This window comes from Dryas octopetala, chromosome 2, assembly GCF_963921425.1.
Source record: "Dryas octopetala chromosome 2, drDryOcto1.1, whole genome shotgun sequence".
In the NCBI taxonomy this organism is placed as follows: Eukaryota; Viridiplantae; Streptophyta; class Magnoliopsida; order Rosales; family Rosaceae; genus Dryas; species Dryas octopetala.
This window is the reverse complement of record NC_141367.1, coordinates 18,031,190-18,058,254: the sequence shown is the minus strand read 5'-3', so window position 1 is coordinate 18,058,254 and position 27,065 is coordinate 18,031,190. Positions and strand designations below refer to the sequence as shown.

At 35.5% G+C, this 27,065-nt stretch overlaps 4 protein-coding genes across 5 annotated transcripts in view; 2 read left to right on the top strand and 2 right to left on the bottom strand.

Annotated features, from left to right (window-relative positions):
• Window positions 1-489: 489 nt before the first annotated feature.
• On the bottom strand, window positions 490-8,266 carry RPN13 (regulatory particle non-ATPase 13). 2 transcript variants are annotated; one of them, XM_086231383.1, is made up of 14 exons: window positions 8,012-8,266; window positions 7,816-7,893; window positions 6,779-6,871; window positions 6,573-6,632; window positions 6,110-6,148; window positions 5,922-5,996; window positions 5,753-5,819; window positions 5,275-5,359; window positions 4,244-4,362; window positions 4,120-4,143; window positions 3,062-3,156; window positions 2,903-2,980; window positions 2,716-2,770; window positions 490-934 (listed from the first exon to the last, which is right to left on the bottom strand). In XM_086231383.1, exons 2-14 carry the CDS (start codon window positions 7,852-7,854, stop codon window positions 792-794), a joined length of 972 nt encoding a protein of 323 aa, XP_086087509.1. In that variant the 5' UTR covers window positions 7,855-7,893; window positions 8,012-8,266; the 3' UTR covers window positions 490-791. The 2 variants fall into 2 exon arrangements, with proteins under 2 accessions (XP_086087509.1, XP_086087510.1); XM_086231384.1 differs by having other exon boundaries at window positions 5,275-5,356; window positions 8,012-8,258.
• A 4,115-nt stretch (window positions 8,267-12,381) lies between these two features.
• LOC147293650 (Pseudouridine synthase family protein) lies at window positions 12,382-17,751 on the top strand. The gene is made up of 8 exons (XM_086231382.1): window positions 12,382-12,571; window positions 12,657-12,926; window positions 13,193-13,338; window positions 13,992-14,083; window positions 14,281-14,621; window positions 15,704-15,767; window positions 16,968-17,030; window positions 17,291-17,751. Exons 1-8 carry the CDS (start codon window positions 12,504-12,506, stop codon window positions 17,480-17,482), a joined length of 1,236 nt encoding a protein of 411 aa, XP_086087508.1. The 5' UTR covers window positions 12,382-12,503; the 3' UTR covers window positions 17,483-17,751.
• A 1,044-nt stretch (window positions 17,752-18,795) lies between these two features.
• LOC147293649 (pollen receptor-like kinase 1) lies at window positions 18,796-20,991 on the bottom strand. Its single transcript, XM_086231102.1, has 3 exons — window positions 20,274-20,991; window positions 19,575-20,177; window positions 18,796-19,433 (listed from the first exon to the last, which is right to left on the bottom strand). Exons 1-3 carry the CDS (start codon window positions 20,989-20,991, stop codon window positions 18,796-18,798), a joined length of 1,959 nt encoding a protein of 652 aa, XP_086087228.1.
• Window positions 20,992-25,245: 4,254 nt separating this feature from the next.
• LOC147293648 (uncharacterized) overlaps window positions 25,246-27,065 on the top strand; it is an 8,829-nt gene continuing 7,009 nt past the window's right edge. Inside the window, exon 1 of the mRNA XM_086231101.1 lies at window positions 25,246-25,368. Within this exon, the coding sequence (XP_086087227.1) occupies window positions 25,246-25,368 (123 nt within the window). The remainder of the gene's footprint in view (window positions 25,369-27,065) is intronic.

The window sequence follows — 27,065 nt, the reverse complement described above, 5'->3', positions numbered from 1 at the left end:
TTTGAGCCTAACATACTCCTTATGTGCAATCAAAAACCAAACTTGAAACTGTCCATTATCGAGACAGGACGAAAAAATTATTAAAAATGCTTAGGGCCGTTTTGTATCCTATTCAATTTTTTTTTTTTTAAATTAAGATTTTTTTTTAATGTGAGTTTTCAAAATCAATTTTTAAAATTTAAAAACTTTTTTGGTATAAAATTTGAAAACAATTTTTAAATTTAAAAAGTAATGACAACTAATAAAGAAGAAAATGTTATAAAAAAAAACGATGTTTTATCTTTTTTTTTTTTAAAGCATGTTTATGAATTTTTTTAAAAAAACTATTTTTGAAGATGTCTACCAAACACGTTTTTTTGACTAAAACTTATTTTTTTATTTTTAAAAAATAATAATAATTTTTGAATAGAATACCAATCAGGCCCTTAGTAACCATGATAGATTTGATTAGATTGGATTGGGATACTATCCATTAATTTAGAAGTAGGGTCAGATAATAAATTTCTTAATTCCCAAAAAATATTCCAAACAGTCAAGGAAATTCAAATTACTTGGCAAAGGAGTAGGAGTACATGAACAGGGGGGGGGGGGGGGAACCTTTTAGATATTTATTTATCTGTGCATGAAATAGTAGGAAATATAAATAAAACATCCAACACCATTCCATTTTCTAGCTGCTTCTTTTGCTTTTCTTGAACCAACCATGTATACAGAAGTTACAAGGTGACCAGATAAAAATCCTACAAAAACGGGAGGCAAATGAACAGAAGCGCATAAACGCAGTGCCTCCACTACTTGGACTCATCCATGGGATCATTACGATTACAAGATTCAGATCTTAAATCCTTGTTGTCTTGCCTCAACTCCTCAGACTCCGATGTTTTCGAAACTGAATCCTCAAGTGCCTCAAGAAAGGACAGTACAGTCAACTTGTCTGCAAGAAAGAGAAGTAACAAAAGTAACAATAAGCAGCCATATATGGATGAATCATTAGATAGATTGATGTCAAGCTCCATCCATATGCTGCCAGACTTTTATCTTTACCCAAAATAACAAAGCGTCTACAAAAACTCAATCTGCCACTCAAGCACTACAATATTAAACCCATCAAGCCATGAGGTCATCACAAACAACCTTGCCTCATCCACGGTACCCACCACAACCAGCTACTCCTTACTGAAAAACCACTAAAAGTAAACCCCAATTTCTGCTCAATCACTCACCTCCACAGCCTTCACCTCATCCACTGTCTCAACCCAAACACACCACAACCAGCTACTCCTTGCTGAAAAACCACTAAAAGTAAACCCGTATTTCTGCCCAATCACCACCCACAGACCCACCTTGCTACTTCCGTCAAATGCCCAAGCTTCCATAGCCACCATATCCTAAATCCAAATGCCCAAAGTAATCTGCCAAACCCACAACCATTGCCTTTGGAACCCACCTCCTCCTTTTACTAACAACCCATCATCAAAAACCCACATATCACAGAACAAACATCAAATAAAATCCAGAACCAAAAAATTATTATCAAGGATAGATTACTTGATTAGAGAAATGGGTTGGATTTAATATTTGGATTTCAGTTTGGGTGGGAAAGGTCATGGATCATGAAGTGGGTTTGTGGATGATGCAAAAAGGAAAGTGATATGACTGGATAGTAGCTGATAGTTGAGATTATGCTTCAACTTAATGATGCAATAAGGTGGTGTGAACAAGCATGGTAGATTCTCTTTTCTTCTTTTCTGATAAATAACAAGTATGACAGAAGGATGATGCTAGAATACTTTTTTTAAAGACAAGTATAATAGAATGATGATGGTGGCAGCATGCTAAAGGACAGGTAAGAAAAGTGCAATTTTCAATTTCAAACAAAAATTTACGGTTCAATGAAGTTTCTGTGGACAATAATATCCATCCACCTGTCAAGTAAAAAAATAATTAATTTGCAAATAACATTGTCAGAAAGTAACACTGCTAAATGTGGGTAGAGTCATTTTCCAATTTAGAGGTAATCCGATCGCTGACTCAGGGAACCTTGATGGAGCCTGGTGTGGTCTTTTCTGACACAATATTTAGCATAAAGGAAGGAAAATTAGAAAAATGGATTAGATAGTAAGGATGGAGAGAGTTTGTTTCCCTCATGTTTTTAGTATGCAACAAAGGAAGGCAATGGGTACCATTCTCTATGGTATAGAACACAGAAGGGAATGAAAATGAGAAACTACTGATGTCTTTATCATTCTATTTCTTTATTTTTTTCCTCACCAAACCAAAACGTAATCTGATGAGGGTGAAGGAGTAAAAATAAAAGTTGTAGCGTTTCCATCTTTCTTTCCTTCTCAATCCATCAACATTGGACAGATATGAACATGGTGGGTTTAGGTGGGATGCCTCACTCACCCCTCCAATTTTCCCCTTTCTCCACTCACCCCTTATCTCTCCACCCCTTCCCATCCTCTAATCCTCCCTACAAATTGTAGTGTAATTGTTAAGATGCAACCTTCAAGTAGTTGATGATGTTTCTCACATGCTATTATGTTTTATTGTGCAGTTATTAGGTAAGTCTCAATTTGAATCCAACTCGATGATGTTTATTATATGTGAAGAAAAATAAAAATTTCATCCAACAAGCATGCTAACAACACAAAAGCACAAAGTAACTTTAGTGTAATAGCAAGCTTTAAGATTCTGCTGATGTGGATTGCTTACATTTACTTGGGTCAATACCAAACTGAGATAAATCTATCTGTCCTGTTCGAAGTACCTATAAATATTTGGGAAAGATAAAACAAAGTTTAGAATGATGATGATGAAGATAAAAGAAAGAAACAAAGTCACCCTTATTAAACAAAGGAACAGCATTAAGATTCCAAAAGATGAGGTTCCAGATTCTTACATAAGTAAATGAATTCACTTGTTCACGGAAAGGCGGACTCTGCAGCAACTCCAATATATCCTCCGGAGACCATTGACCCTGCAACCTCAACAAATCAAACAATGTAGCAAAATTAAAGTATAAGAACTCTGAAAACTCAAACACCAGAATGTTGCATACCTCAGGTAAGTAAGATACTAAAGTCTGTTCCAGTGGCAATGTCTCAATCAATGGCATAATCAAATCAGGTTTCAATATATCCTCCAAACTCAAGCCTAGTGCAACAAAGACAAGACACAAGATTAGAGCCATATCACATTTTATAAAAGTAACTTAAAAACAAAAAATAACAGTATTAGTATACAAGATACTATGGTACAATGGGCCAGTATGCAAATGTTAACAACTTATTGACATTGTCAGAAATTTTAAAAACTTATTGACAGAGTACAATAGAGAAGTTGCTACGAAAATTTAAAAATAAATCACTTTGCCCCCTCTGGGAATAGCCCAAATTCACAATGTAACCCTGCATTTAAAACTGTTGATTTCAATATAATAATCATTGAAAATACCACTTGACCCCTATGTGATTAATTTTGTTAAATTATTCCATTTAAAATTAACGGACTTGTGCATGAACAACCAAAATGACTTGTATTCCACAGACAATTCATTGAACCACGGAGTGGCAATGTGAAATCTGGATATAACATGTTATGTCGGGGTAAAATGGTAAAGTGAATTTTTCCCACAACTTAACTTGATTACACTGCTAAGACAGCTGGGAGAAAGGCCACTAAAAGGAAGAAGGAAAACAAAAGGCTAGTAGGACAATGTTGAAAATGAACTTCCTCGGAAACTATTCTTTCACGTATCTAACAACCCACCACGCCATGCTTTTTGATGTTATAAGTTTATAACACTGAATAAAGGGCTTAAACACAAAATGATATGCAAATACACAAACACCTATATGGTTCGGGAAAGAAAAAAATGACATAACTTGTTATTTATTGAGTGAACTAAAGCAAACTAGGTCAACAACATGAACCTGGTTGTAGAAATCCATTTATCTTTCTTATTTCTGCCTAGTATTTAACTATTTATGAGCACATGTTCTATCTGCAACAAGTATCTGTTAGGAAGTAACCTATACACATTTAATCACAAAAGTTCTGATGTAATCCATTTGAAACTGTTGAAATAACGAGAACTAAAAAAGATCATATTTTCACCTTCATCTGGATCCCCACCACTACCTGCAACAAGTATCATCACATAATTAGTGTCAGAGCCTAGAGATTAAATGAAAAAAGAAACTAACATAAAAATGTATACTTTAAGGAGTAAGCTTTATACCTGCAGGCTCAATGTTACTTAAGATTCTTCGAAGATCTTCCAGCTTCACTGGGCCAGATGAAGAGGTTACATCGCTACTTACTTCCGCACCCAAGTTTGGTTCCACCAAGATTCCAGCTCTGGAAGACATAACACAAATCGTATTAGATAAAAGTACTGAAAAGGCCAAGAGTATACAGAGAAATAAATCATTTTCAAATAAAAAAAAGAAAGGTAATGGCCTTGCGACTAATTAACTGTGTCATCATAATTCCTTTCAGAAACAAACAGTTTTGGTTAAATTCAGGAGTAGTTCAACTCATGAATCAGACTTTATAGGACTGTTACAAAATTAGAATTTAAAACAATTGCAACACATGACGGAAAACCACCAAGAAGGTCATGAATTATAGTTCTATAAGTTAAAAGGAAAAATAATCAAAATCTTAATTCATTCCTAAGCCCCAAGATTACCTTCGGTTATCAAGGACCTAGACACAAGGGGATTCTGGGGTTCAGAAATCATCATCCAGCCAATCAAGTGAGTGAGTGACTAATGAACAGCATGTGTCTCAGACAATGCTCATGTTGTAAATGGGAATGAAAAAGGGATGGATAGCTTACAGATAAGCCACAAATGCATGCATTATTATTTTTTAAATAACATCATTACATCAATCCCCGATGCAGCACACACTGTAAAGCTGTCAATAAAGGTTCCCCAAGTCCCTCATACCCTCCCATCTTAGCTTTCTAGAGGGAGGAATCCAATGAATAAAATGAGAATCTCTTTTGGTGTTAAAATGAAAATCTTGCAATATAATTACGTTGGTGGCAGCCTGTTTGATGGTCGATCAAAAAGCTGAAGGTAGTAGCGAAAAAGTCATTATAGATATTCAAACACAACCCAATTCATTAGAAACCATACCAAACTTATATGTCATTTCACTGTAAGTTCACCAGTTTTATTTCATTAGCCCTCAGTTCCCCCCTTTTTCTTTCAGCTAATAAGGGGACAAAGGTTGCAAATTTTATTATTATGACAACTGTACCTTGATGAAATATCATCTTCAGCCATATCTTCAGAAATTTGTAATGGAACAGAAGCATCAGGCCCTTCTTCGTCAACGAACTCTGCTAAAGCAGCAAGATAAAGACAATATCAAACTTGAAGGAGAAAGTAAGTTGAAACCCTTCATAACGATTTTTTTGTAGTCAAGAAATTCCCTTAAAAGTCCAGTTGGACATGGTTTAAACCTCAAGGAAAAATAAATAAAGAAAGAAGCATGGTAATTTGATATGTTAAATCTCTTTAAGTTTTAGATAACGCTTCATAATGTCATATGATATACATATCAATAAATTAATACCATGGCATTAAATTCTGAGGATTGAAAGTAAGTTTCATGTATATGGCTGGGACAAAGCTTAATACATTGTAGAGCTGCAGTTATTGGAAACTTTAAAAAATAACATATAGAAGGGCTAAGGTTAATGGAAGCCTAAAGCAACAAAATAAATTTGATATACCTAAAGGTCGATTGATGTAGTAATTAACTGAGCTACATAATTGTGAGTCACCTTCAGCTTTAGGCTCCTGGATAGCACATTAACAATGAAAAGAATTAAGAATTTAGAACTACTCACAAACTCTGAATAATAATAAAAAGAAGGATAATAGAATCACAATGAACCTGACCTGCATCCAAAAGAATAACTTCCTATCATCAGTGTTGAAATTCAGTATGTAAACCCTTCCTGATGCTTGATTAACCTGAGTGAAGCAAACGTGATGACATTGAACCTTACTCTAGTTGGGGAAGGGAGGAAGAATCTAGATCATAAAAGCCCAAAGATTAAAAGATTCCAGAAACAAGTGAATTATACCTTTTCAAAAACTGCCTCGTCAGGAAAAACAATCTGATCCTGTGGTACCTTTTGTTAAGGATATATATATTTAAAAAAAAAAAAGATAAATATAAACCCACAGAGTAAAAACCAAAAATGGAAATAGCGAATCTATGAAGAGAGTAAGAAGTACAAGATAATTTTTTGAGAAGAAAGAAGTACAACAAAATCAGAATGTACAAAAAGAAGGGGGAGATTTGAGCAAGAATGGAAGCACAAGGATAAACACAAAGACTTCCAAAAAGTAATAAGAACAGCAATAACAACAACAAAAACAAACAACAATAATAAGTTAATAACATAATAAAAGGCTTTGAACATTTCAAGACAAGGAACATGCTTCAAACATATGTGACAGACATAGTTCCTGCATCACAAAACAAGACTAGAAATTGGAGGAACATTTTACAAAAAAAAAAAAAAAAAAAAGAAGCCAGGATACATCTTCAACAACATTGTGAGTCCGATCAAGCCACTGAAAATGCACCAACCCCTCCTCACCCTGATACAAAAAGAAGATTGATTTTACTCTGAAGGGTTGTGCCAAAAATGAGTTCAAATAAAATTGGATATAATGGATGTCAAATTCTATATGCCAGAACTAGAAAAAAGAAAAGTATCTAAAAAATTTGTAAACTTATATCATACCCTTGCTATGCGAACAAGCCCTTTACGGGTATCAGGAACAACCTTTTTCCCCTCAAAAACCATTTTTCCAGCACGAAACTCCAGCATAATTTCCTGTCAAAAGATGTTAGTTTGACAGAGATCATCCAACCATGCCACAGAAAACAAGAGATGAGCACACACACATGTATATATGTATAGAATTCTGCTCTTACTTGCCTAAAAGTCAATCGTTTGACAAGCAACAATATAACAGCAAAGCAGAAGAAGCAAAGAAATTGGGCTAAACATTGTTGAAGTAAACAAATAAATTATTTTTCTTTTAGTAGGTAGTATAGAATCATGCTATTTTGAGCTTCTGAATTTAGGTATAGTATTGTGAATTTGTATATTTGCTCCTTTTTTTGGTGGGGGTTACAAGAAATAAGAAATCCTTCGACAAGTTTTATTAGTATTATAGCATTATGTACAAAACACAGCCAAAGCCAATTACAAGGAAGATCCAAGCATTTAACCAACAAACAAACTGTCAATACCGCATCATACCAATTGTCAATGCGGTTTCAATACCACTCCAATGCAATTATAACTTACTTACAAGTCTTTCACCCATCTTGGGGTAGTCCAAACCATCATGCTTACTTTATTTTTTTCAGAAGAAACAAAAATAAAACAAAGAGAAACACACTATCATGTTTCGACAGATATGTAAGCAGAAAAAAAGAAGAAGTGCAGTGCCTAATCAAATGCAAAGGCCCTGAAATCCCTTTGGCTGGAAAATATTAACATTTGCAATGTTGCATCCTTATCTTATCTGGGTGATTAAAAGTTTCTCTTCTTCAACCAACTGGGCATTTTAAATTTCCTTTTGTTTTTTTTTTTACTTAAAAATTTGTCAAACTTAGTTTCCATAATCTTTTACCCTAGCATATAAACATCAAACTACAATCTCCAATTCATATGCACATACATATCTCTCGCTCACATATAAATATATATCACATACACACAAAAATTAGTACTATCATTTAGCTACCTATGTATATATATTATATTACCTGCATTTGTGGAACAGCGTTGGTTGAAGACGAACCCATTGTTCAACTTCTTTGTTTGCGGCCTTCAACAGCACAAAGCTACAGAAATTCAATAGCAAATGGATTAAAGAATGTTATTCAATGCCATATTGAATAACCCCAAAACCCTAGAGTAAGAAAAACAAAATATTAAAATCATAATAAAAAGAATAAGTACCTATATATATTGCAATATATAACAGATATTTTCTTTTTTGGTTGCAAAGAGCCAAAGGGGAGGGAGGTATAAGATATTTGATTTATCGGTGATGAGCGAGCTTCTAAGAGTTTTTTTTTTTTTTTTTGGTCGCGAGCTTCTAAGAGTTTGCTTCAGAAAAAGGTGTTTTATTTCAGGATTCTGAATCCGAGTTTTTATTTTGTTTTATTTCAAGATTCTGAGTTTTCTCGAGGAGGGGTTGGGTTTTCAACTCGGGCATCACTTTCGCAGATATTTTAAGTGGCATTCGGCGAGTATTTTCGGACAGCGAGTATTTTTGGACACCCATTTTTTAAAACGAGTGTCGTTATTTTGCACACTTTTTTTTTTTTTTTTGCACATCCTTTCTTACAAAAAAAAAAAAAAATGAAAAAACACACATACACTTCTCTTTCTTTCTACCTTTCTCTGCAAACAAACACCCCCTCCCTTCCCATGCACCCTCACAAACACCAACCTAGCCAAGTCCGACCCCCTTCTTCCCTTCCCACCCGTGTGTGTGTCTTTTCACTTTGGTTTTTTTTTTTTTTTAAGAGGGGTGTGCAAAAAGAAAAAAAAAAGTGTTTAAAAAATAAAATAAAAAGCCCTAGCCACTAAAGAGAAAATCAACCTCCAAAATTTTGTTAGCGGTGGCATAGACATTCAAGTCTCAAGCCGCCGCACACTAATGCTGTAATTTTCTTAGGTTTCGAGTCTTTTTCTTGATCGATGGTTAGTTTTTGTTTTATTTTATTGAGTCCACTTTCTTATTCTTCGAGAAGGTTTGTCTAGAGTTTTCCTCTGACTTTTTGTTAATAGACATGAACTCTACCCAATTTCTTGTTGGTTTTTTTTTTTTTCAGTTGTTTTTTCAGGTTTGATGGTGCTTTAGATCCCGTTTTGGTGGTAGGTGGTACGGGTACGATTGTTCGTGATCGCACAAAGAGGTTGTGGTGGTTATGGCCCTCCCTCTTGGTTGTATTGCTTCCTCCTAACAAGTAGAGATTAACATTTTTGCATGGAATCCAGTTTATCTTGGGTGCTGGGTTTTCTTATGTTCTCTTGTCAGAAAATGGAGGAGGATTTAGTTCCTGACTGTCAGTTTTTGGAGGAGGCTAAAAGAGTTTTGGATTCAATTGTTTGAGATTTGTTGTAGTTATGTGTCTAGAATTATAATAGGATGAAACATGCTCTTGCCTGCTTTGTTTTACATTGTGTAAATTTTATTAGTTGGGTAGAAGAAGCTCATGTATGGCTTCAACAGTAGTTCAATTGGATTGTAACTCTTGTTTAGTTTTCTTCAATAAAAAAAAAAAAAAAAAGTATTTTTGGACACCCAATGCCTTAAATTTTTTTTAGGGTTGATTACATAGACATCATTTGAGATTTATAGTGTTTTCACATATATCTATGATATTTCAAAATTTATAACAAGACCTCTTGAGGTTTCAAATCGTTTTCACACAACCCTTTCTATTCAAGTTGGTACAAAAATTGATAACCATAAAAATATTGTTGCATGTGCATTAAACTTGTTATTTCATTAAAAGTCAAAATTTAAGAAATAACAATCTACAATTTCTTATTTTCTTGTTTGGTGTCATTAACAAATAAATCTTAGAATTATGTCTAGAAAAAATTATGCAATTTGAAAGTCATCAATTGTGACTTTAAATTTCATATAAATAGGTGTCATTTCTAAAAATACTAAGGCATTGAGATTCTAAGAAAAAAAAAAAACACACAAGCCCGCCACAACCATCAACACCACTGTCATTACCACCACCACATCACAACACCTTCCCCACCACCGTCATTGTCCCACTACCACCACCATGTACCCCTACCTCTATCGCTATCATTACTACCACCACCACCGCTGATACCAATGTCACCACTATCATCAGTTTCACTTACATTATCGCTACCGCCATCATCATTCTACCTCCATCACTCATGTCACTTAAATTTCATCATACTTAATAGATTAGTCCGACAAAAAACTTTACAAATTCTATGACTTGAAATCTATCTTTTAAAATTCCGTAATTTTGAAATTACTTAGAACTTTCAAACTTCCTACTATTAAAAAAAATCTTTCAAACTTCCTCATTCAAACGCACTATAAAGAACAAAAATCTTATAGGTATTTGCACAAACAATTTATGAGGTTTACCCTATTTTCATATAACCCATGAGATTCCAAAACTTACAATCAAATCCCCTAAAATTTTAACTAAATTTAAGTGAGAAAATTACATAAATATTAAGTGTAACATTATTTTTTCATTACAACAATTGTATGTACATATGTTTTTTAGTTGTAGTTTAGGTACAAGCAAATTAGTTAATTTGGAACAAAAAATTATATACAATGCACTTTTTTTGTTTTTTTGTTTTCAACAAATCAATGTGTTAGTGCTGGTATATGGATCAATATGTTGATTTACAAATCGATTTGTACTGTTCTTCTTTGGTTTATTATATTATTGTGATTGCGCCACAATCATAGTAGTGTGACTGTCATAAAAATTTATTAATAATGTAGGATTTCAAATTTAGGTTTGAGATTCCCTCGAGGCTATATATTTGCTTAAACATGGGAGTGAGTCTTTATGTATGAAGGGAGAGTTAGTATCAGAGGTGCGTACAATGTTTCATTCTTTCCAGTCAATTTCTTTTGTCATGTGCCTTGTACTTGTAATGTCGTAGCCCTTTGGTTGGCACGATTTGGCTTAGATTGTGATCAATCGTCCTTTATTTTGGATTAAGGTAGGGCATCAATGGCTCTTGCCTGCTTTGCAACATATACTTTGATGAAATCTAATACATAAAAAGGAAAAAAGATTAAGAGTTGAAGCTCCTATAGACTACATACTAAATCATAAACCTTAAAACTATAATTTAAACACTGAGAGCATGCATCTCCAATCATTCTCTATATATTCCTCAAGTTTGTTGATAAATTTGGATAAAAAGTTAAATTTAGGGAAGAGTACTCCAATGTTAAAAGGTAAATTTTTCCTCAAATCTTTTTGAAAAATGTCCATCTTATCCCAACATATTATTTATTTATTTATTTTGTCAAAAACTTACTTCCCTCCATATTTTTCCTTCAAAAATCTCACACAACTTGATTTGGAAATTTTTTTCAAGAGAACTCAAATTTGAAAAAAGTTTGAGGAAGGATTGGAGATGAGTTTTGACTAATTTTTCCTCAAATTTAAATTTAGGAAAATGTTTAGGGGAGGATTATAGTTGCTCTAAACAACGATTAGATCTTATTCACAACAAAAAAATGATTAGATAAAAAGATACTAAATAAACAACAAATGAAATAAAGTTGTTACCGTGACTTTGTCAATTTATTTTTACTTTTATTGTAACGCAATCATCAAAAAATAACACCTTAACACATTGAGCTACCAAAATCCCATATGAGTGGTACCAATATAACGAATCTGAGTTGGATGTTTCCATTTGGATTTTGATTCAAAATAAATGATTTTTGTGGTTATATTAAATTTCTCTTTTAAAATTGAAAAGGTTTTAGAAATTTAGGCTTTTTTACTCAAATACCACCTGAACTATAAATGGTGTGCTCAAATACCACCCAAACTTTTTTTCTTGCCAATTTACCACCTAAACTTTCACATATTGGCCAATTGACCACCTACCGTCATTTTAGTTAAATTTTCTGTTTATTTCAAGGGTATTTTCGTCATTTATATAAAAAAGCATTTTAAATATAAAAAAAAATCTAATTAAACCCCCTAAAAAAAGGGTATTTCCATTTTCTATTTTTTTAGTTTTTAATTTTTTTTCTAATTATATTTTTAAAAAAGTTTTTAAAATAATAATATTTTTTTATTGTATTCAAGGGCAAAATGGGAAGTTTGGGAAATTTTTTGATGATTTAACAGAAAAATGGATGTTAGGTGGCAAATTAGCACATATTAATAATTTCAGGTGGTAAATTGGCAAGAAAAAAAGTTTAGGTGGTATTTGAGCACACCCCCTGTAGTTCAGGTGCTATTTGGGTAAAAAAGCCTTTTTCTAAAGATTATCAAATTTGTTTTGCACACATGTTTTCGCCTTTTCGGTACTCACGTGTCTAACGACAAAATAAATTTCACCGCACGAGCACCGAATACATGCGTGAAAAAGTTTTCAAGAGTAACAGGAAATCACGAAATTTTTCCAATTCACATCGAAGAAAAATTAGAAAAGAAAAGCAATATTAATTAAAAAGGGGGGTATAATGAGGAAAACATTGGGTTGAAATAGCCTACCCACCAAAGCAAAACCCAAGTGAGTCCCTGAAAATAAGAGAATAAAGACATAAGCAAGTGGCAATATAGTTCCTCAGTGCAAGACTGCAAGTTGCAACAAGGGGCAATTGGTGGACTGCCTCGCAGTCGCAGACATAACATACAAATTCGCAATCAAGAATTAGAATTTTTGAAGTTGAGAGATGGAGAACAAAATTTTCACTCACTATAACCACACCGATCCCTGCGCATTTGCACGTTGGGATACCAAGTATGTACCTCCATCTCTCTTTTCCTTTCGCTTTTTCTTCAAATTTTCTTACTTTTAATCATTTGTTCAACATGGGTTTTGGCAGGGAAAGCTACCAGTTCATGTCCGCCAGGCCATGGCAACAAGTAGTCGATTTCTATTTCGATGTGGTGAAGGGTCGCACGGCCTTGTCTGCGTTGTTGGGTAATGTTAGTTTGAGTAGGAGTAGCATTTGCAGTAGGCTGGAGAGTGTGGCAGCAGCCCAAGATAATAGGGGTGGGAGGTGGGCACGACTGACATTCAAGATTGTTGTTTCATATCATGGGGGTTCCTTTGATGGGTGGCAAAGGCAGCCAGGCCTCAACACTGTTCAAAGGTGGTAGCTTTGCTAGTTTGTTATGTTGTTTTGTGGATTTTAAATTGCCCAAGTTGAGTTTTAATGTGGGTTTGTCCTCCATTGGACCATTTAAGATGTTTGCTCTTGTGTTGTGGCACTTGACACTGTTCAAAGGTGGTAGCTTTGCTAATTTGTGTTGTTGTTTTGTGGATTTGAAAATTGCCAAGTTGAGTTTTAATGTGGGTTTGTCCTCAATTGGACCATCTAAGATGTTTGTTTGCTCTTCTTTTGTTGGCACTTGACAGTGTAGTGGAAAGGTCTCTTGGGAAGTTTGTTGATGAGAGGAAAGCCCAGATGCTGAAAGACAAAGGTTTACCATTAGAAGGCTCTGCTCTTGTTGCTGGACGCACTGACAAAGGAGTGACAGCCCTTCAACAAGTGTGTTCTTTTTGTATGTTACAGCCTCATTCATTCCAACATATTATTGTTTACTTTAAAATATGTCTACTTAGCTACTATAGCCGTTGTTTAAAAGTTTTTTACTTATCAAACAGAAAAGGAAAATAGAGTAAATTAATAGCTCCCTTTTGCTTAAATGGAGTTGGTATTATCCGGCAAAATAAAAAAATGGAGTTAGTCTTTGCTTGATATTGATATGAACTGGGATTGTATAAGGTTAACAAGTGCTTTGCCCTTTATGCTTTTGCTGGAATATTTTATTTTATTTTCTAAGCAGGAGCGCTCCAATGTGTCCATATCAATTAAATAACTTATCCGTGTTTTACATTCTTTTGTGATGATATGTTCCCGTGTTTTTTTCCTCCATTTTCTTTGAGGCCATCGTTATTTATTTATTTCTGCTAGGTGTTTGGTATAGACAACTGTATTTTCTCCAAGGTTCAAGTGATCATGTGGAATGATTTTTCTATTGTGCCAACTAATACATTTTGGAAGCCCTTGGGATTAGCCCAAGTGGTGAGGGTGGGTGGGGTAGTGGGCTAGGATTAGGATAGGTCTAGGGTTCCATTTCCTCCAATGTAGCGAAAAAATAACATATTTCGGAGTCTAGAGTTTTTCTAATTTTTCTCCATTTGTCTTTTTTAGATACTTGGAGAAAGGATGTTCAATCTCAAGATATTGCAGATGCCATCAACAGTGCAGCGCCAGGAAAACTCAGGGTCGTATCAGTTACTGAGGTGATGTTTTGTTCAGATTTTCCAAGATACGCTGAAATTGAAATCCAATAATCATATTCTGGTTGCTTCAATTTTTTTAGCACATTGAAGTTGACCTCTGCCATCATCACTGCTTCAGATCTGTGTCTTCTGCATACCCCCTATTATTTATTTATTTTTTAGTTCCGTTCTCTGATAGCTAGTCTATTGTACTGTAGGTATCACGTTCCTTCCATCCAAATTTTTCTGCCAAATGGAGACATTATTTATATATATTTCCATTTAATGACGAGGAGGATGGGGAGCAAAGTAATCAGAGTGGAGATAATGTTCAAAATTTTAAGAGTAACGAAAATCACCATGAGCATAAAAATGGATATGATCAATGCAATGAGCCAAATGTTGGAAACTTAATCACCAATGACAACAAAGAGCTTGAAACTGAGAAGAAACCACGGATATTCAGCGTAAGCAGGGTGAACCAACTTTTACAGAAACTAGAAGGAAAGTTATTATCATATAAGATGTTTGCACGTGATACCAAAGCATCCAGAAATGAGTAAGAATTAAGACTCAATTTCCACTGGTACTTGCCAGAATAGTTGTGCTTGAATACATGTATGCATAGGACATTCAGTGTCTATTGGGAATATGTATGTATGAAAATCTATGCTCACCAGCTGTTTTATCAGAATCTAATGCCTGACGTTTATTCCAAAAAGAAAAGTATTTTATCCGGATTTAAATACCAGCCATTGGATTTTGATCCAATGGCTGGTGAGCATGGATTCTGTGCTAACCAGTGAGGAGATAATAATTGTATATGTATGTAAAATGAGTGTCTTTTAGTTTCCAAAAGAAATAATCTCAAAAGCCAAGTTGGACTAGACATATATATGTATATATGTATTCATATATCAATATATAATATATGATGTAATTTTCTCTTACCGGACAATTTTAAGTAGTCAATCATGGTTCATGACTACATATTCATACATGATTCCACCTTATTAATGGATAACCAAGATTTGTTTTATGTTGGAGGCATGCTAGATGCTTTAATTTTCGCAACTCTTCAGCCCCTGTTTGTAATTGTTGGCTGGGTGAGTTTTAACCAATTGGCTGTAATTGAAGGCTTATAATTTTCTAGATTATAGTTTTCCTTTGCAACTCCAATTTGCATAATCTTGGCCTTGTTCTTTCAGTGCCCCTAAATTATATTATTTAGTAACCATTGGTGTGTGCACTGCCTTTCACTGGTTTGGTCAAGATCATATTAGTTGTCATCCTCACATTTTTCCAGACAATGGTGTAAGATGTAACCTTTTTCTTCTGTTTCTTTCTTTAACTTACTGGACAATACTATTTTAATATGCATATAGTGACTTCTGGTGTGTTTCTTCTTATATCTCCTGTAATCATCCCGATCCAACTGCCCAACAGGTTCCTTGGAATGACTATATAGAATGAACTGATCGCAGAGTTTCAAATGCTACTGACAATGTCTGGGTTCTTTTAAATCATAGTTTCGTACACTAGGAAATAACTTTGCTAGCTGAATATCCCCTTAATATTGACTTGATGTATCAGAGGGTAATTGTTTTCCATTTGCTAACTGTAGCTGTTTGTCTATTTCAGGGGTCCACCAACTGAGTGTTTTTTCTTCCATGTTCGAGCAAAAGAATTCAAATTACCATGTTCGGTTTGTGTTTGCTACTATTACTATTCTTGAAAAACTTTTCTGTCTCTACTATTTATATTTTCCTTCTATAATTTAAATCTCTTAGGATCATATCTTTTGTGGAGGATGGAACTCATATAGTTTCTGCACCTATATAGGCTATTTGTGCTTGTGCATGTACCCAAACACACATGAGACTTGTGAGATGACTTGTGTATTTACAAGTCCTGTTCACTGATAGGAATAACATATACCATAAGGGGATAAAAGAAAAGAAAATATGAAAAAAATGATGTATAACATCGTGGGTCTGACCATAAGAATCGTTTAATTAAATGTTGGAGATCTATTATGACATAAAACTTGACAAATAAGGTAATTGGAGCCTAACCTCGCATTCACTAAAATGCAGACCAGAAAAGATATTTAACATTTATGTGGTGTACTACCTTTGGAAATTGAAACCATGCATGGTTCTAAAGGGATGCTTCCCTGCAAACAGTTAGGTGTGGGCAATATTGGCTCAATATTTCTTTCTTTACTCTGCGTTGATGAAAGGGTTGGTCTCTGGCATAATATTAAATTTGGGAACTCTCTCTCTCTCTCTCTCTCTCTCTCTCTCTCTCTCTCTCTGTCTAGAATGTGTGGATATGAACTTGGATGGACAATGCATATAGGAATAAACAGGGAAAGAAAACAGGGGTATTGTTAACAAAGTAAGTCAAAACCCTTTTGCAGTTCTGGAAATTTCCAGCAATTTTGTGTGACAATCAGGATATTTTCTAATAATCGAAGAAATTTCAATTATGAGAGCCTTGCCTAAGGTAGTAAATGGTGGGGTGTGGGCGATGCAGGCCTTGGATTATGTATAAAAAAGAAAAGTTGTAAATATTTCAGCATTATTGATGAATCTGGCGCTTCCTGACTGGCTTTGAATGAAATTCTAACCACGTGTTGCCCTAAATTATAATGATCTTTTACCTTTAAGGAGTAAGTGCTTTGCCCATATGTCTGCTTATAGTTTTATAATTACATTGTAATATTGATGGGTGTGCCTGCATTGGATTTAATGGTTTTTTTTTTTAGCAGAAGTTTCATAAATCTGAGTGATTATATCAGTTCCAACTGAAATATTACATTTTTTGTTCTGAAGGTAGTGACCCCATGAAAGTGTACTTAGAGTAAATAATTAATTACTAATAGCACTGCGGTTCTGTATAGGTGCATGGAAAAGAAAGAAGGGTTATGTGCATTGAACTGGTTGCCAATAGATTCTTACGCAGGGTAATAATTTTACTTGGTCTACTTGTTGCATGATTTTTCTTTTTGACTTAATGTCTTGTCTGGTGGTGGTTTTGACTTGGTTCTTGCAATATTAGCAACAGTGAACTCCTAGGGCTTCCTTTAATGTAATCTTTACATCATTGCCATGTTTTGGTAATTCTGCTGGTGCACGTGGGCTCTTTATCATTTTGCAATGCCAGTAACTTCTACACTTCATAGCCAAAATTAATTAAAAAAATTGGGGGTTACCATTTCTGCAGATGGTTCGGGTTCTTGTGGCAACTGCAATAAGGGAAGCAGCTGCAGGTGCGGATGAAGATGCATTGCTGAAGCTGATCAATGCTACATGTAGACGTGCCACTGCTCCCCCAGCACCCCCTGATGGCTTATGTCTTGTTGATGTGGGTTATTCAGAATTTGATCCACAAGATTGCCTCATCTTGAAGGAGTGAGCGTACTATGACCCCGATGTAGCTTCCGGTCCATATCGCAAAGCAGACACATTAACATTACGAAAAGGTCTTCATGATTTTGGTGAAAGTATATTAGATGGAAATGAAAGTCATCTCTGTCCCAAAAAAGGAAATGCAATTCTTACAATGGCAATGAACTTAAAAATTCACATCCATAGTGCTTCTTTTTGTACTATCACGTGTTAACTTAATAATTTTGTTCTTGTTAAATTGTCACATATTAACTATTTTCTGCAGAAATTTTTACATGTTGAAATTTGGTTGTGACTTGTGAGGGCAGGACTATTCGAGATTAATTATTTTGATGCTGCCTGCATCCAAGTCAGTTTGTGTAGCAATAGAAATAATGAATCGCTTATTGTTTGCTTTGACCCTTTTCATTCTAGCACCTACGATAGGATTTTTTGCATTCAATTCACATCCAATGTTGAAGTCTTTATATCAAAACCCACGTGTCTTGGTTTGACGATGCTTTGCAAATGAGAAAGAGATTCTCTGCTTGTTTCTGCTTAAATTCAATCTAAATTGTGTATTACAAATTTAAGGGTTCTCTGTTATAATTTAGGGTTTAATAATAAAAATTAAAAATGCAATAATAACTCTTGGATTTGTAATACAGGTTTGGAGTAAAAGTCAAGCAATTAAAAAAAGTACATGAAAAATAAGTAGAGGATAGTGATCGATCAATTAGTAGAGACTTTAGTGCGTAGATGGAGAGTATAGTGATCGGTTAGAATAATTTATCACTTCGAACCGTAGCAATTTGTAGCATGTGTAAGAATTGGATTTACTTATAATATATTTTAGATGTGCCAAGTCAATAGATATTTGTTGTCCAAAGAAAAAACTGAATAAATTTTTGAAAATTATTTAGCTTATGATACTATTGCAAGGACGATTAATTATCTATATTTATTTTATTTTTTTGAAAAAAGTATGCTTAATTAATTGTTAATTAGATGGCTAATTAATGGATATTATTTTTTTTCCTGTTTGATGTGAAGGGGAGGGATTTGTAACTTGGATCTTTTCCAATAAAGTGGAGAAATATCACTAATTAAACTAATAGCTAATTGTTTATTTGAGCCTAGCTCAGTTGTATATAAACCCAATTATATCTCATAGACAAGGAGTTGTTGTCTTCTCCTCAAGGGTTTGGACACGTGAGAGAGCTAGATACAAACAAACAAGTATTTCATCGATCACTTAAGTGACCATGCATGCATGGAGAGAGAGATTCAAAGATCGAGCTGAGAGAAAAAAAAAAAGAGATCGATCTAATTCGATCATCATCACAGGACAATCTTCGTCATGTCGACTTCACTAGCACAAGAAGAGAAAAAATCGTCATCACCATCCCTCTCTTTCAACTCTTCAATCCTCTCAACAGCCTCTTTCAAATCCCACCTCTTCTTCACATCCCCTTCACAACAATCCAACCCAATGTTCAACAGCTTCAGCATCTCCCTTTCATTACTCTTGGCTGCCCCCATTTCTCTATCAAACACCTGATCGAACCACTCCTCGCGAGGCACTGAGTTCACCCAGCTCGCCAAATCCTCCTCGCTCCTCTTCCCTTGTTGCAAAAAGTTTGTAGGCAACTTCCCGGTCAAGATTTCTAAGATCAACACCCCAAGGCTCCACACGTCGGTCTTCTTTGTGATGCGCTTGGTTTGGAGGTACTCTGGGGACTTGTAGGCCACCATTAGGTTTTGGGCGTGCTCTTGGTTGACAATCGGGATTAGGCCATAGTCGGTGAGGAGGGGCTCGAACGATTCGTTGAGAAGGACGTTTGAGGATTTGAGGTGTCCATGGGCGACAGTTAGGCTGGGAAGCTCAGTGTAGAGGTACCGTAAGCCCTGGGCTACACCTTTCACAATGTTCAAACGAGTTGGCCAATCTAGGCTTGGTTGTCCTAGGGTTTGGTGTCCTGAGAAAGAGCAAATGCAGGTTAGATCGAGTCATGTGTTATCTAATTGACATGTAACTATAATAATTGATATAATAAATATATATAAAGAATATGGTCATTGAATGCATACTTAGGAAAAATTAGGAACGACCTACGTACCATGAAGAAGAGCAGCCAAGCTACCGTTGGCAACATGGTCAGAAATCAAAAGCTTCTCTTCCTTCTTATAGTAATAAGCCACAAGTGGAAGCAAATTAGTGTGTCCCAATCTCCCAATCCTTCTCATGTGCTCTTGGAAGTCCTCCCTGCCCACATTGTTCATTTGCTTATACCTCTTCACAACCATCATCGGCCCAGTTAGCAAGGCAGCCTTGTATGATGACCCAAAGCACCCACTGCCCAACACCTCCGCTGAGGCCTTGAGCAAGTCCTGCATGTCGAACCTCTCCCTGTCATCTCTCACAAATGACAGCTTTAGACTCTCGGCCTTCTTTACCTCTGTGCTTGAGGTCTCTGACGGCGGGGACTGTGCATCTAGGGATTCATTTTGAGCCATCGATTTGCCCTGGACGGCGATTGATGGCGGATCCTCGATTGATTGCGATGCTTTGCTGCGGCGGCGGAGGACGACGAGGAAGAATACAACGGCAATGACGACGAGTACTACCAGGACGATGATCACAATCAACGCAGTGCTCACAGTTGGGGAGGGCTTCCTTGAGGGGCACTTCTTTAATTGCCCACCACATAGATCAGCATTCCCTACATGCAACAGAGAATTTGTTAGCACGTACGTACTTGAATGAAATGAATGAGAAAATTAAATTAGTGAAATTAATTAAGAATTTGAGGACTGACCTGCGAAGCAGCTTGGATCCAACTTTTGAAGGCTTTGTGGGATCTCCCCTTCCAATTTGTTGTTGGAAACATTGAAAGAGAGAAGCCGGGGTTGCGGAAAGTCCGGTAACTTGCCTTGGAATTTGTTCTCTTCAAGCCTCACCTCCACCAGGTTGTTCACCGTCGTCAGCGACTTGGGAATCTCGCCCGTCAACTCGTTGTTCGCCAGGTGAATTTTCTTCAACATCATTCCGGCGAAGGCGTCCGCCGGAATCTCCCCGGAGAATTTGTTGTCCGACAGGTACACCGTTTTCAGCTGACCCAGTTTCTTTAGCTCCGGCAGCGGCCCATCAAAGTTGTTCTTCATGATGCTTATGGTCTTCAAGTCCGCGATCTCCTTGAGTGCATCGACATCGATGGTACCCTTGAGCCCCATTTCGTTCAACTGTAGGCCCCACACTCTCCCCTTTTCGTCGCAGAGGACCCCCGCCCAGTTCGCGGTCTTGCCCGTACACGGGTTGTTCCCTTTCTTCCAGTTGCCCAGCTTTTCATTGTTTTGAAGCGACGCCTTGAATTTCATGAGGGCGTCGGCATCCGAAGCCACCGCCAAAGCCCGAGAGAAGGCGGTGGCGACAACGACAATGTGGAACAAAGCGAAGATAATAGGATGAGACACAGACAACGAGGATATCATCATCCTCGTCGTTTTCTGCATCATCTTCTTATTAGGTTCCACCATAATATTATTTGGTGTGTGTATAGGTTTAGGGTTACTTAGGGTGGCTACACGCACGAGTAGGGCAGCGTGTGCGCCCTTTTAGAGGGGCTGCGCTGCAAAATTGAGTTCGGGTGCAGGTGAAGAGAAGGCTTTGAAGGTTTTGGTAGTGGTGAATTTTGATGGCATTGGGAGAGGGAAAGAGAGATCGAGGAGTGAGTGGGAAAGGGAGGAGAGAGAGAGAGAGAGAAAGAGAGGCTAAGAATAGAAAAATAGTTGGCTTGTTTTTACAAATGGGTCAAAATGAAAGGGAATGGGAAATGGGGTTGTGTAAGGGTTGACGAAGTCTTGGTCCTCAATTCCTGTTTGGGTACATTTGAGTTTTGCATGAGAGTTTTCCGGACCACCTTTGAATTTAATGTTTTTGATCAGCATGCATGAGAGACTCTCTGTCTGTCTTTGACCTATTTTGGTTTTGTTGCTCGAATTTCGTTTTCATTTTATGACTCTTGCATTTACTAAACATGCAAATATATATAATCATAGCTAATTGCATGCCAAAACTTCTTGTCATGTAATTAATCATGTGCATTACACCTTATCATTAATGATCTTAATTTGTACTTGCTGATCATGAGTGATGACAAGGTCGATCTATATATGGTATGAAGATTGTATCCAAATACATACAATTTGATTATCGGTGTAGAGATATATATCTTAATAATAGAAATGTAAATATATAAAAATATAAGAATTAAAAATGTGTTTGTATGATATATGTACGTGTTTTTTTTTTTTTTTTTTTTTGACCAATTGGAAACCATTCCATTAAGAAGCCACAAAGGCAGAAAGTTCAAACCAATTAAACAACAAGCAACCAACTAAAACAAACAGCAACAACACAATGAAACAGAGCAACGTACATAATGCAGAAAAAAGAAACATATGCAGAAATTAATCCAAAGGAAGTCCATCTGCTAACAGCACACCAAGCAAAGAGAATGGGGGTTTAGAAACCCAGTCCTCAGGACACATTCCCCTTCGAGCCAGCTGAGCTAACTCATGAGCAGCCTTATTGGCTTTTCTTGATATATGTACGTGTTTTATATGTTGTATATGATAAGCATACTCTATCATTATCTTAAGAGAGTTCTTGTTATTTTCATATATTTGTATATTATCAGTTTCTTAATTATATATATTTTTCATAATCAAGTTTCTTATATATATATTGATATTATATCTTTCAACAAGGATAGTATAGTTCTTATACAGTTATACTTACAGCTGCATGTATATTCAAGAATAAATTTTGAAATAAACCTAAAAGCTATACATGACTTTGGCTAAAATTCAAGAGTTTTTCACTTTCAATTTAAACTCATTTTGATTAATGTCAGTTGGATTACTTTTCTTCTATAGGTTTTAACGAGTGATCAAGTCTATTATTTAACAGCCCGGCAATGTTTTCAAAGGGTAACTTTTAATGTTGAATTAATGAATACCATATTTTAAGCAATTGTCAATTAACAATTACGATTATGACAATTAAATTTTTAAAAAATTAGGATTAAAGACCAAATCCTAATAATTTTTTGGTATAACATGAAAACCATATAATATTTCAATTGAACTACTAAATTTAAATGTAGTTTTTTAGATTAGGTCTCAAACATGTTGACCCCTTTGATTTGAGTATTTTCCATTTGACATTTTTGTCTTTTGGCCCACATATGATGGGTGTTAGTTAAAATTCATAAGGTTTTGACAAAATTGCCCTTTAAGCTTTTATATTATTTTGAAAATTTGCTAATGTAGTTTCAACTTCACATTTAGTTGTAACTGTACGACACTCATAACTTCAAATTTAGTTGTGACTGAACGACATTCACATCTAAGTTATGAGACAGTCACAGTTAAGTTGTGACTTAATTAAAATTTTTTTAGAAAAATTATACTACAATATAGTATAACTAGAAGTCAAAATAATACTTTTACTCAAAATAATACATAGTATAGTGGTGTGAGTTGTCTCTTTCAATTTACCAAGACAGTCACAGTTAAGTTGCCAGTCTTATTCGGCAACGGTGAGGTAACGGGATGGAGGGGCTGTTGACAGACTAAAGGGAGGTGGCGGGGGGCTGGGCTGCTACTGATGGGGACCAACAAATGATGATTTTTTATTATTAATTAATATGTCCTTATTCGTCAAATTACATTAGGGTAGAATATAAATTTACATTTTCATTAAAGTGTTAGGGCTATTAATGAATTTGTTGGGGCTAAATAGCAGCACCCTTAAATTTTTCCCATTTCAAGTTGTATACGTAATTTTGAATCATTTTTCAAAGATATAGGCAACTGCGTGTTTGTATATTTTTCTTGAAACTTCTAACAACAAGGTAAATAAAATTGTCATATTTCTTCTTTAATCATTTTCTTATTCTTTCTTCTTGTTTCATCTTCCATCTTCTTAATTCTTTTTATTTTATGTAAGAACATTCAAAATAAGAATAAATCAGGATGATTAAAAAGTGCATTGTATATAATTCTTTCATCTTCCATCTTTCTTCGATCTTTAATCATCTTCCATCTTTCTTCTTTAATCATCTTCCATATTCTTTCTTTACGTCCCCTTCTTGTTCTTACCTTTTTTAATTTTAACATGAGCCAAAGGTATCTTTTCCTTCTTTCATATATCTTTTTCTTTACCTGAGTCAAAGGTATCTTCTTCTTATTTATTTGATCTAATCTAGAGGTTTCTTATTCTTCTATCCTTTTTTACATGAGTTAGAGGTGATGATACTTTATACTTTCGAGTTCGCATGTATACCTACTTTGGGTGGGGATACCTTTGGTTTATACACCTCATGAGGAGGTTGAATGTTTAGTGGAGTTGAGTATAGAGTATAGAGTTTAGATGACTATTTTAGGTGATGTTCTTTAAATACTTGATGAAATGTTGTTAGGAATAATTTTTAAGATTTTCAATTTGAGAAGCAAATTCGTACGTGTTAGGTCATGAGTACGTGATCATACATCAAGCATTGAAGGTGTAGGGTGGTCATCATATTTAGGATTATTCGGCTATGTAATGTCTTAAATCCGAACTTGAATTATATTATATGGAAAAAGATATTACGCACCAAAGCAAATGCATGCCTCTCTCTATAATAATTACCATCTAATTTCGGATTTTTAAGGAATGCCTTCTATATTGGAATATAATTTTTGTTTCAGAAGAATATATGAATATTACGAATATTATTTGAGAGACGTACACTAACAAAAATATATGACTATATGTACTTGTGCATTCAGATTGAGCTAGCTACATTAGGAAAAATTATTGTGTGTTTTCGATACATCGCTATATGGTATAACTAATTTAACGTGTAAGATATTTGACGGTATATTTATATTAGTAGAGTATAGTATTAATAACATTTACTTATATCATGACACGTTGGATTAGTTATACCACGTGACGGTGTATCGGATATACAAAATAATTTCTCATAAATTAGAGCGTTTTACTATTTTATCACCTTTTAATAGATTTATGTTCTTCTAAGTTTGTAACACAATTTTTTAAATTTCAAAAGTTACACCATTAAAGTATTCATGTTATATAATAGTATAGACACATTTATACTTATATTTAAATAAAATGCTAGATGTATCAAAACATTAATTAGTTAGTTAAGATATATGAAAGATCACAGCTCGTACATATATAACCTAATAATCTTCAATTAATCAAACAAAATCTCATTTACCCTTGTTGGGATAGTCTAATTAAAAAAACTGTAGAATTTGTCCTGCACCCAAGTTCAATCCTCCTACCCTAAATATAAAAAATAAAAAATGAAAAGAATCCCATCCATCCAAAAAAAAACAAACAGGATCCCTGGCCTACCTTAAAATACACGTGTATATCCAATTTTCAAGACTTCTTCTTATTCCAAAGCCAAACTTCCGTTTTGTTTTGCCCAATACACGTTCATTTAGTTTTTTTTGTTACAAAGCTCAGATTTACCACTGAAGGAGAGAGAGGTATATATACTAAAAGATTTGAAGGTTTTGTATTTCAAGTTACTTCAAACGTGCCAAGTATATGGCCTCATATACATGTACGTAGGGAGGGAGGGAGAGAGAGAGAGAGAGAGAGAGAGAGAGAGAGAGAGAGAGAGAGAGAGAGAGAGAGAGAGAGAGAGAGAGAGAGAGAGAGAGAGAGAGAGAGAGAGAGAGAGAGAGAGAGAGAGTGTGGGGTTAATGGTGATGGAAATGGACATGCAGCGGACAATAACAGTGGCAGTAGACCGAGGCAAAGCCAGCCAAAGTGCTTTGGTGTGGACTATTGATTATATGCCTAACCGTATTGTGAAGCTTGTCCATGTTGTTACTCACACATTCCCATCGTCCAGTTCCTCCCCTCCAGGTACTAACTTAACTATATATATGTACGTTGTATCTCACATATATATTTTATTGTCAGATTTTGAATTATGATCCACGGCTCGCACTACAAGAAAAAAGGGTTTGGGAGAGGAACGTAATTCGTCGCCCAAAGTAGAGTTTCGTCGCCCAAACGTTTGGGCGACGAAATTAGTTCGTCGAGCAATTGGTCGCCCAAGGTTCGTCGCCCAAGAGTTTGGGCGACGAATCCATAAATTTCGTCGCCCAAAGACACCTGGGGGCGACGAAATTTTTTTGTCTCCCAACACATAAAATTCGTCGCCCAAAGAATTTTTAGGCGACGGACAAATTTCGTCGCCCAAATAGGGTTTGGGCGACGAACACCCTTATTCGTCGCCCAAAGCATGTTTGGGCGACGAAATTATCCGTCGCCTAAACAAGATTTGGGAGAGGAATAACTAATTTCCTTGCTGGAACGTTCTTTGGGCGACGGAATTTTTCGTCGCCCAAAGTGTGTTTGGGCGACGAACAGGTGTATTCGTCGCCCAAAGCATGTTTAGGCGACGAAAAATTCCGTCGCCCAAACATGCTTTGGGCGAGGAATAGATTTATTCGTCGCCCAAACACCCTTTGGGCGACGAAAAATTTCGTCGCTCAAACATGTTTTTTTTAAAAAAAAATTATTTTTTTTATTTAAATTATATATTTAAATTTAATATTTAAAAAAAAAATTCTTTATTCAAAAACTATATAAAACAAAATTCATAAATTTATATATCAAAATATCCATACAAAGTAGTAATTAACCCTAATATATATAGTCAATCTATTCTAAACTAGTAGCATCATCATCATTCATATCTGACGGAGGTTGATGAGAAGATGGTGGCGGGACAAACCCAGGTATCGCCTTGGTCAATGCAGCATACAACGCCTCCTTCTCCGCTCTCTCAGCTCGTAAGTCCTCCTGCAACTTCTTCACTTGAGCGGACAACCCTGCGACGACTGCAGATGGCTGAGACGAAGATGAAGACGAAGACGAGGATCGAACATCACGAATCCGCCCATATCCCATGCCGCGTATTTCCTTACCGGGCCTAACACCCAGTGAGTCTATCATAATACGAAGTCCGACATCGGGATCGGGTACTGGAATCGACTCCAACGGAGTACCCGGAGGGTGCTGCTCGGCCAAGCTCTCCAAATATATTCTCGAGTTGGCCACCATCTCATCCTTCAAAATGTTATATATACAAGTAACCAATTAGAAAAATAAATATAAAAAATTGTGAAAAAAATTAAAATATAAAAAACTAACATGTTTTGCCTTGGCCGCATCACAACCGGGATGAACATAGATATCTCCGAAAGTATCTATCTCCGGAAATTGTGACCCACGCTGAAAAAGAAAATAATTTTGTCAAAGACCCAACCAATATTAAAGAATATATATGTATTAAATTAAATAATGACGTACCCGACGTCGCGACTCCACTCGATATGAGATGGGCGTCGGACCACTATGATGGTTAAACGGCTTCTCTTTCCGGTTTCTGGCGTTGGCGACCGACTTCTTCTGTTAAATATTAAGCAAATTATAAATATGTTAGTGTATGTATACAATAATAGAATAACAAAATAATAATCGATTTTTTAAAGTCTTAAGATAATAAAAC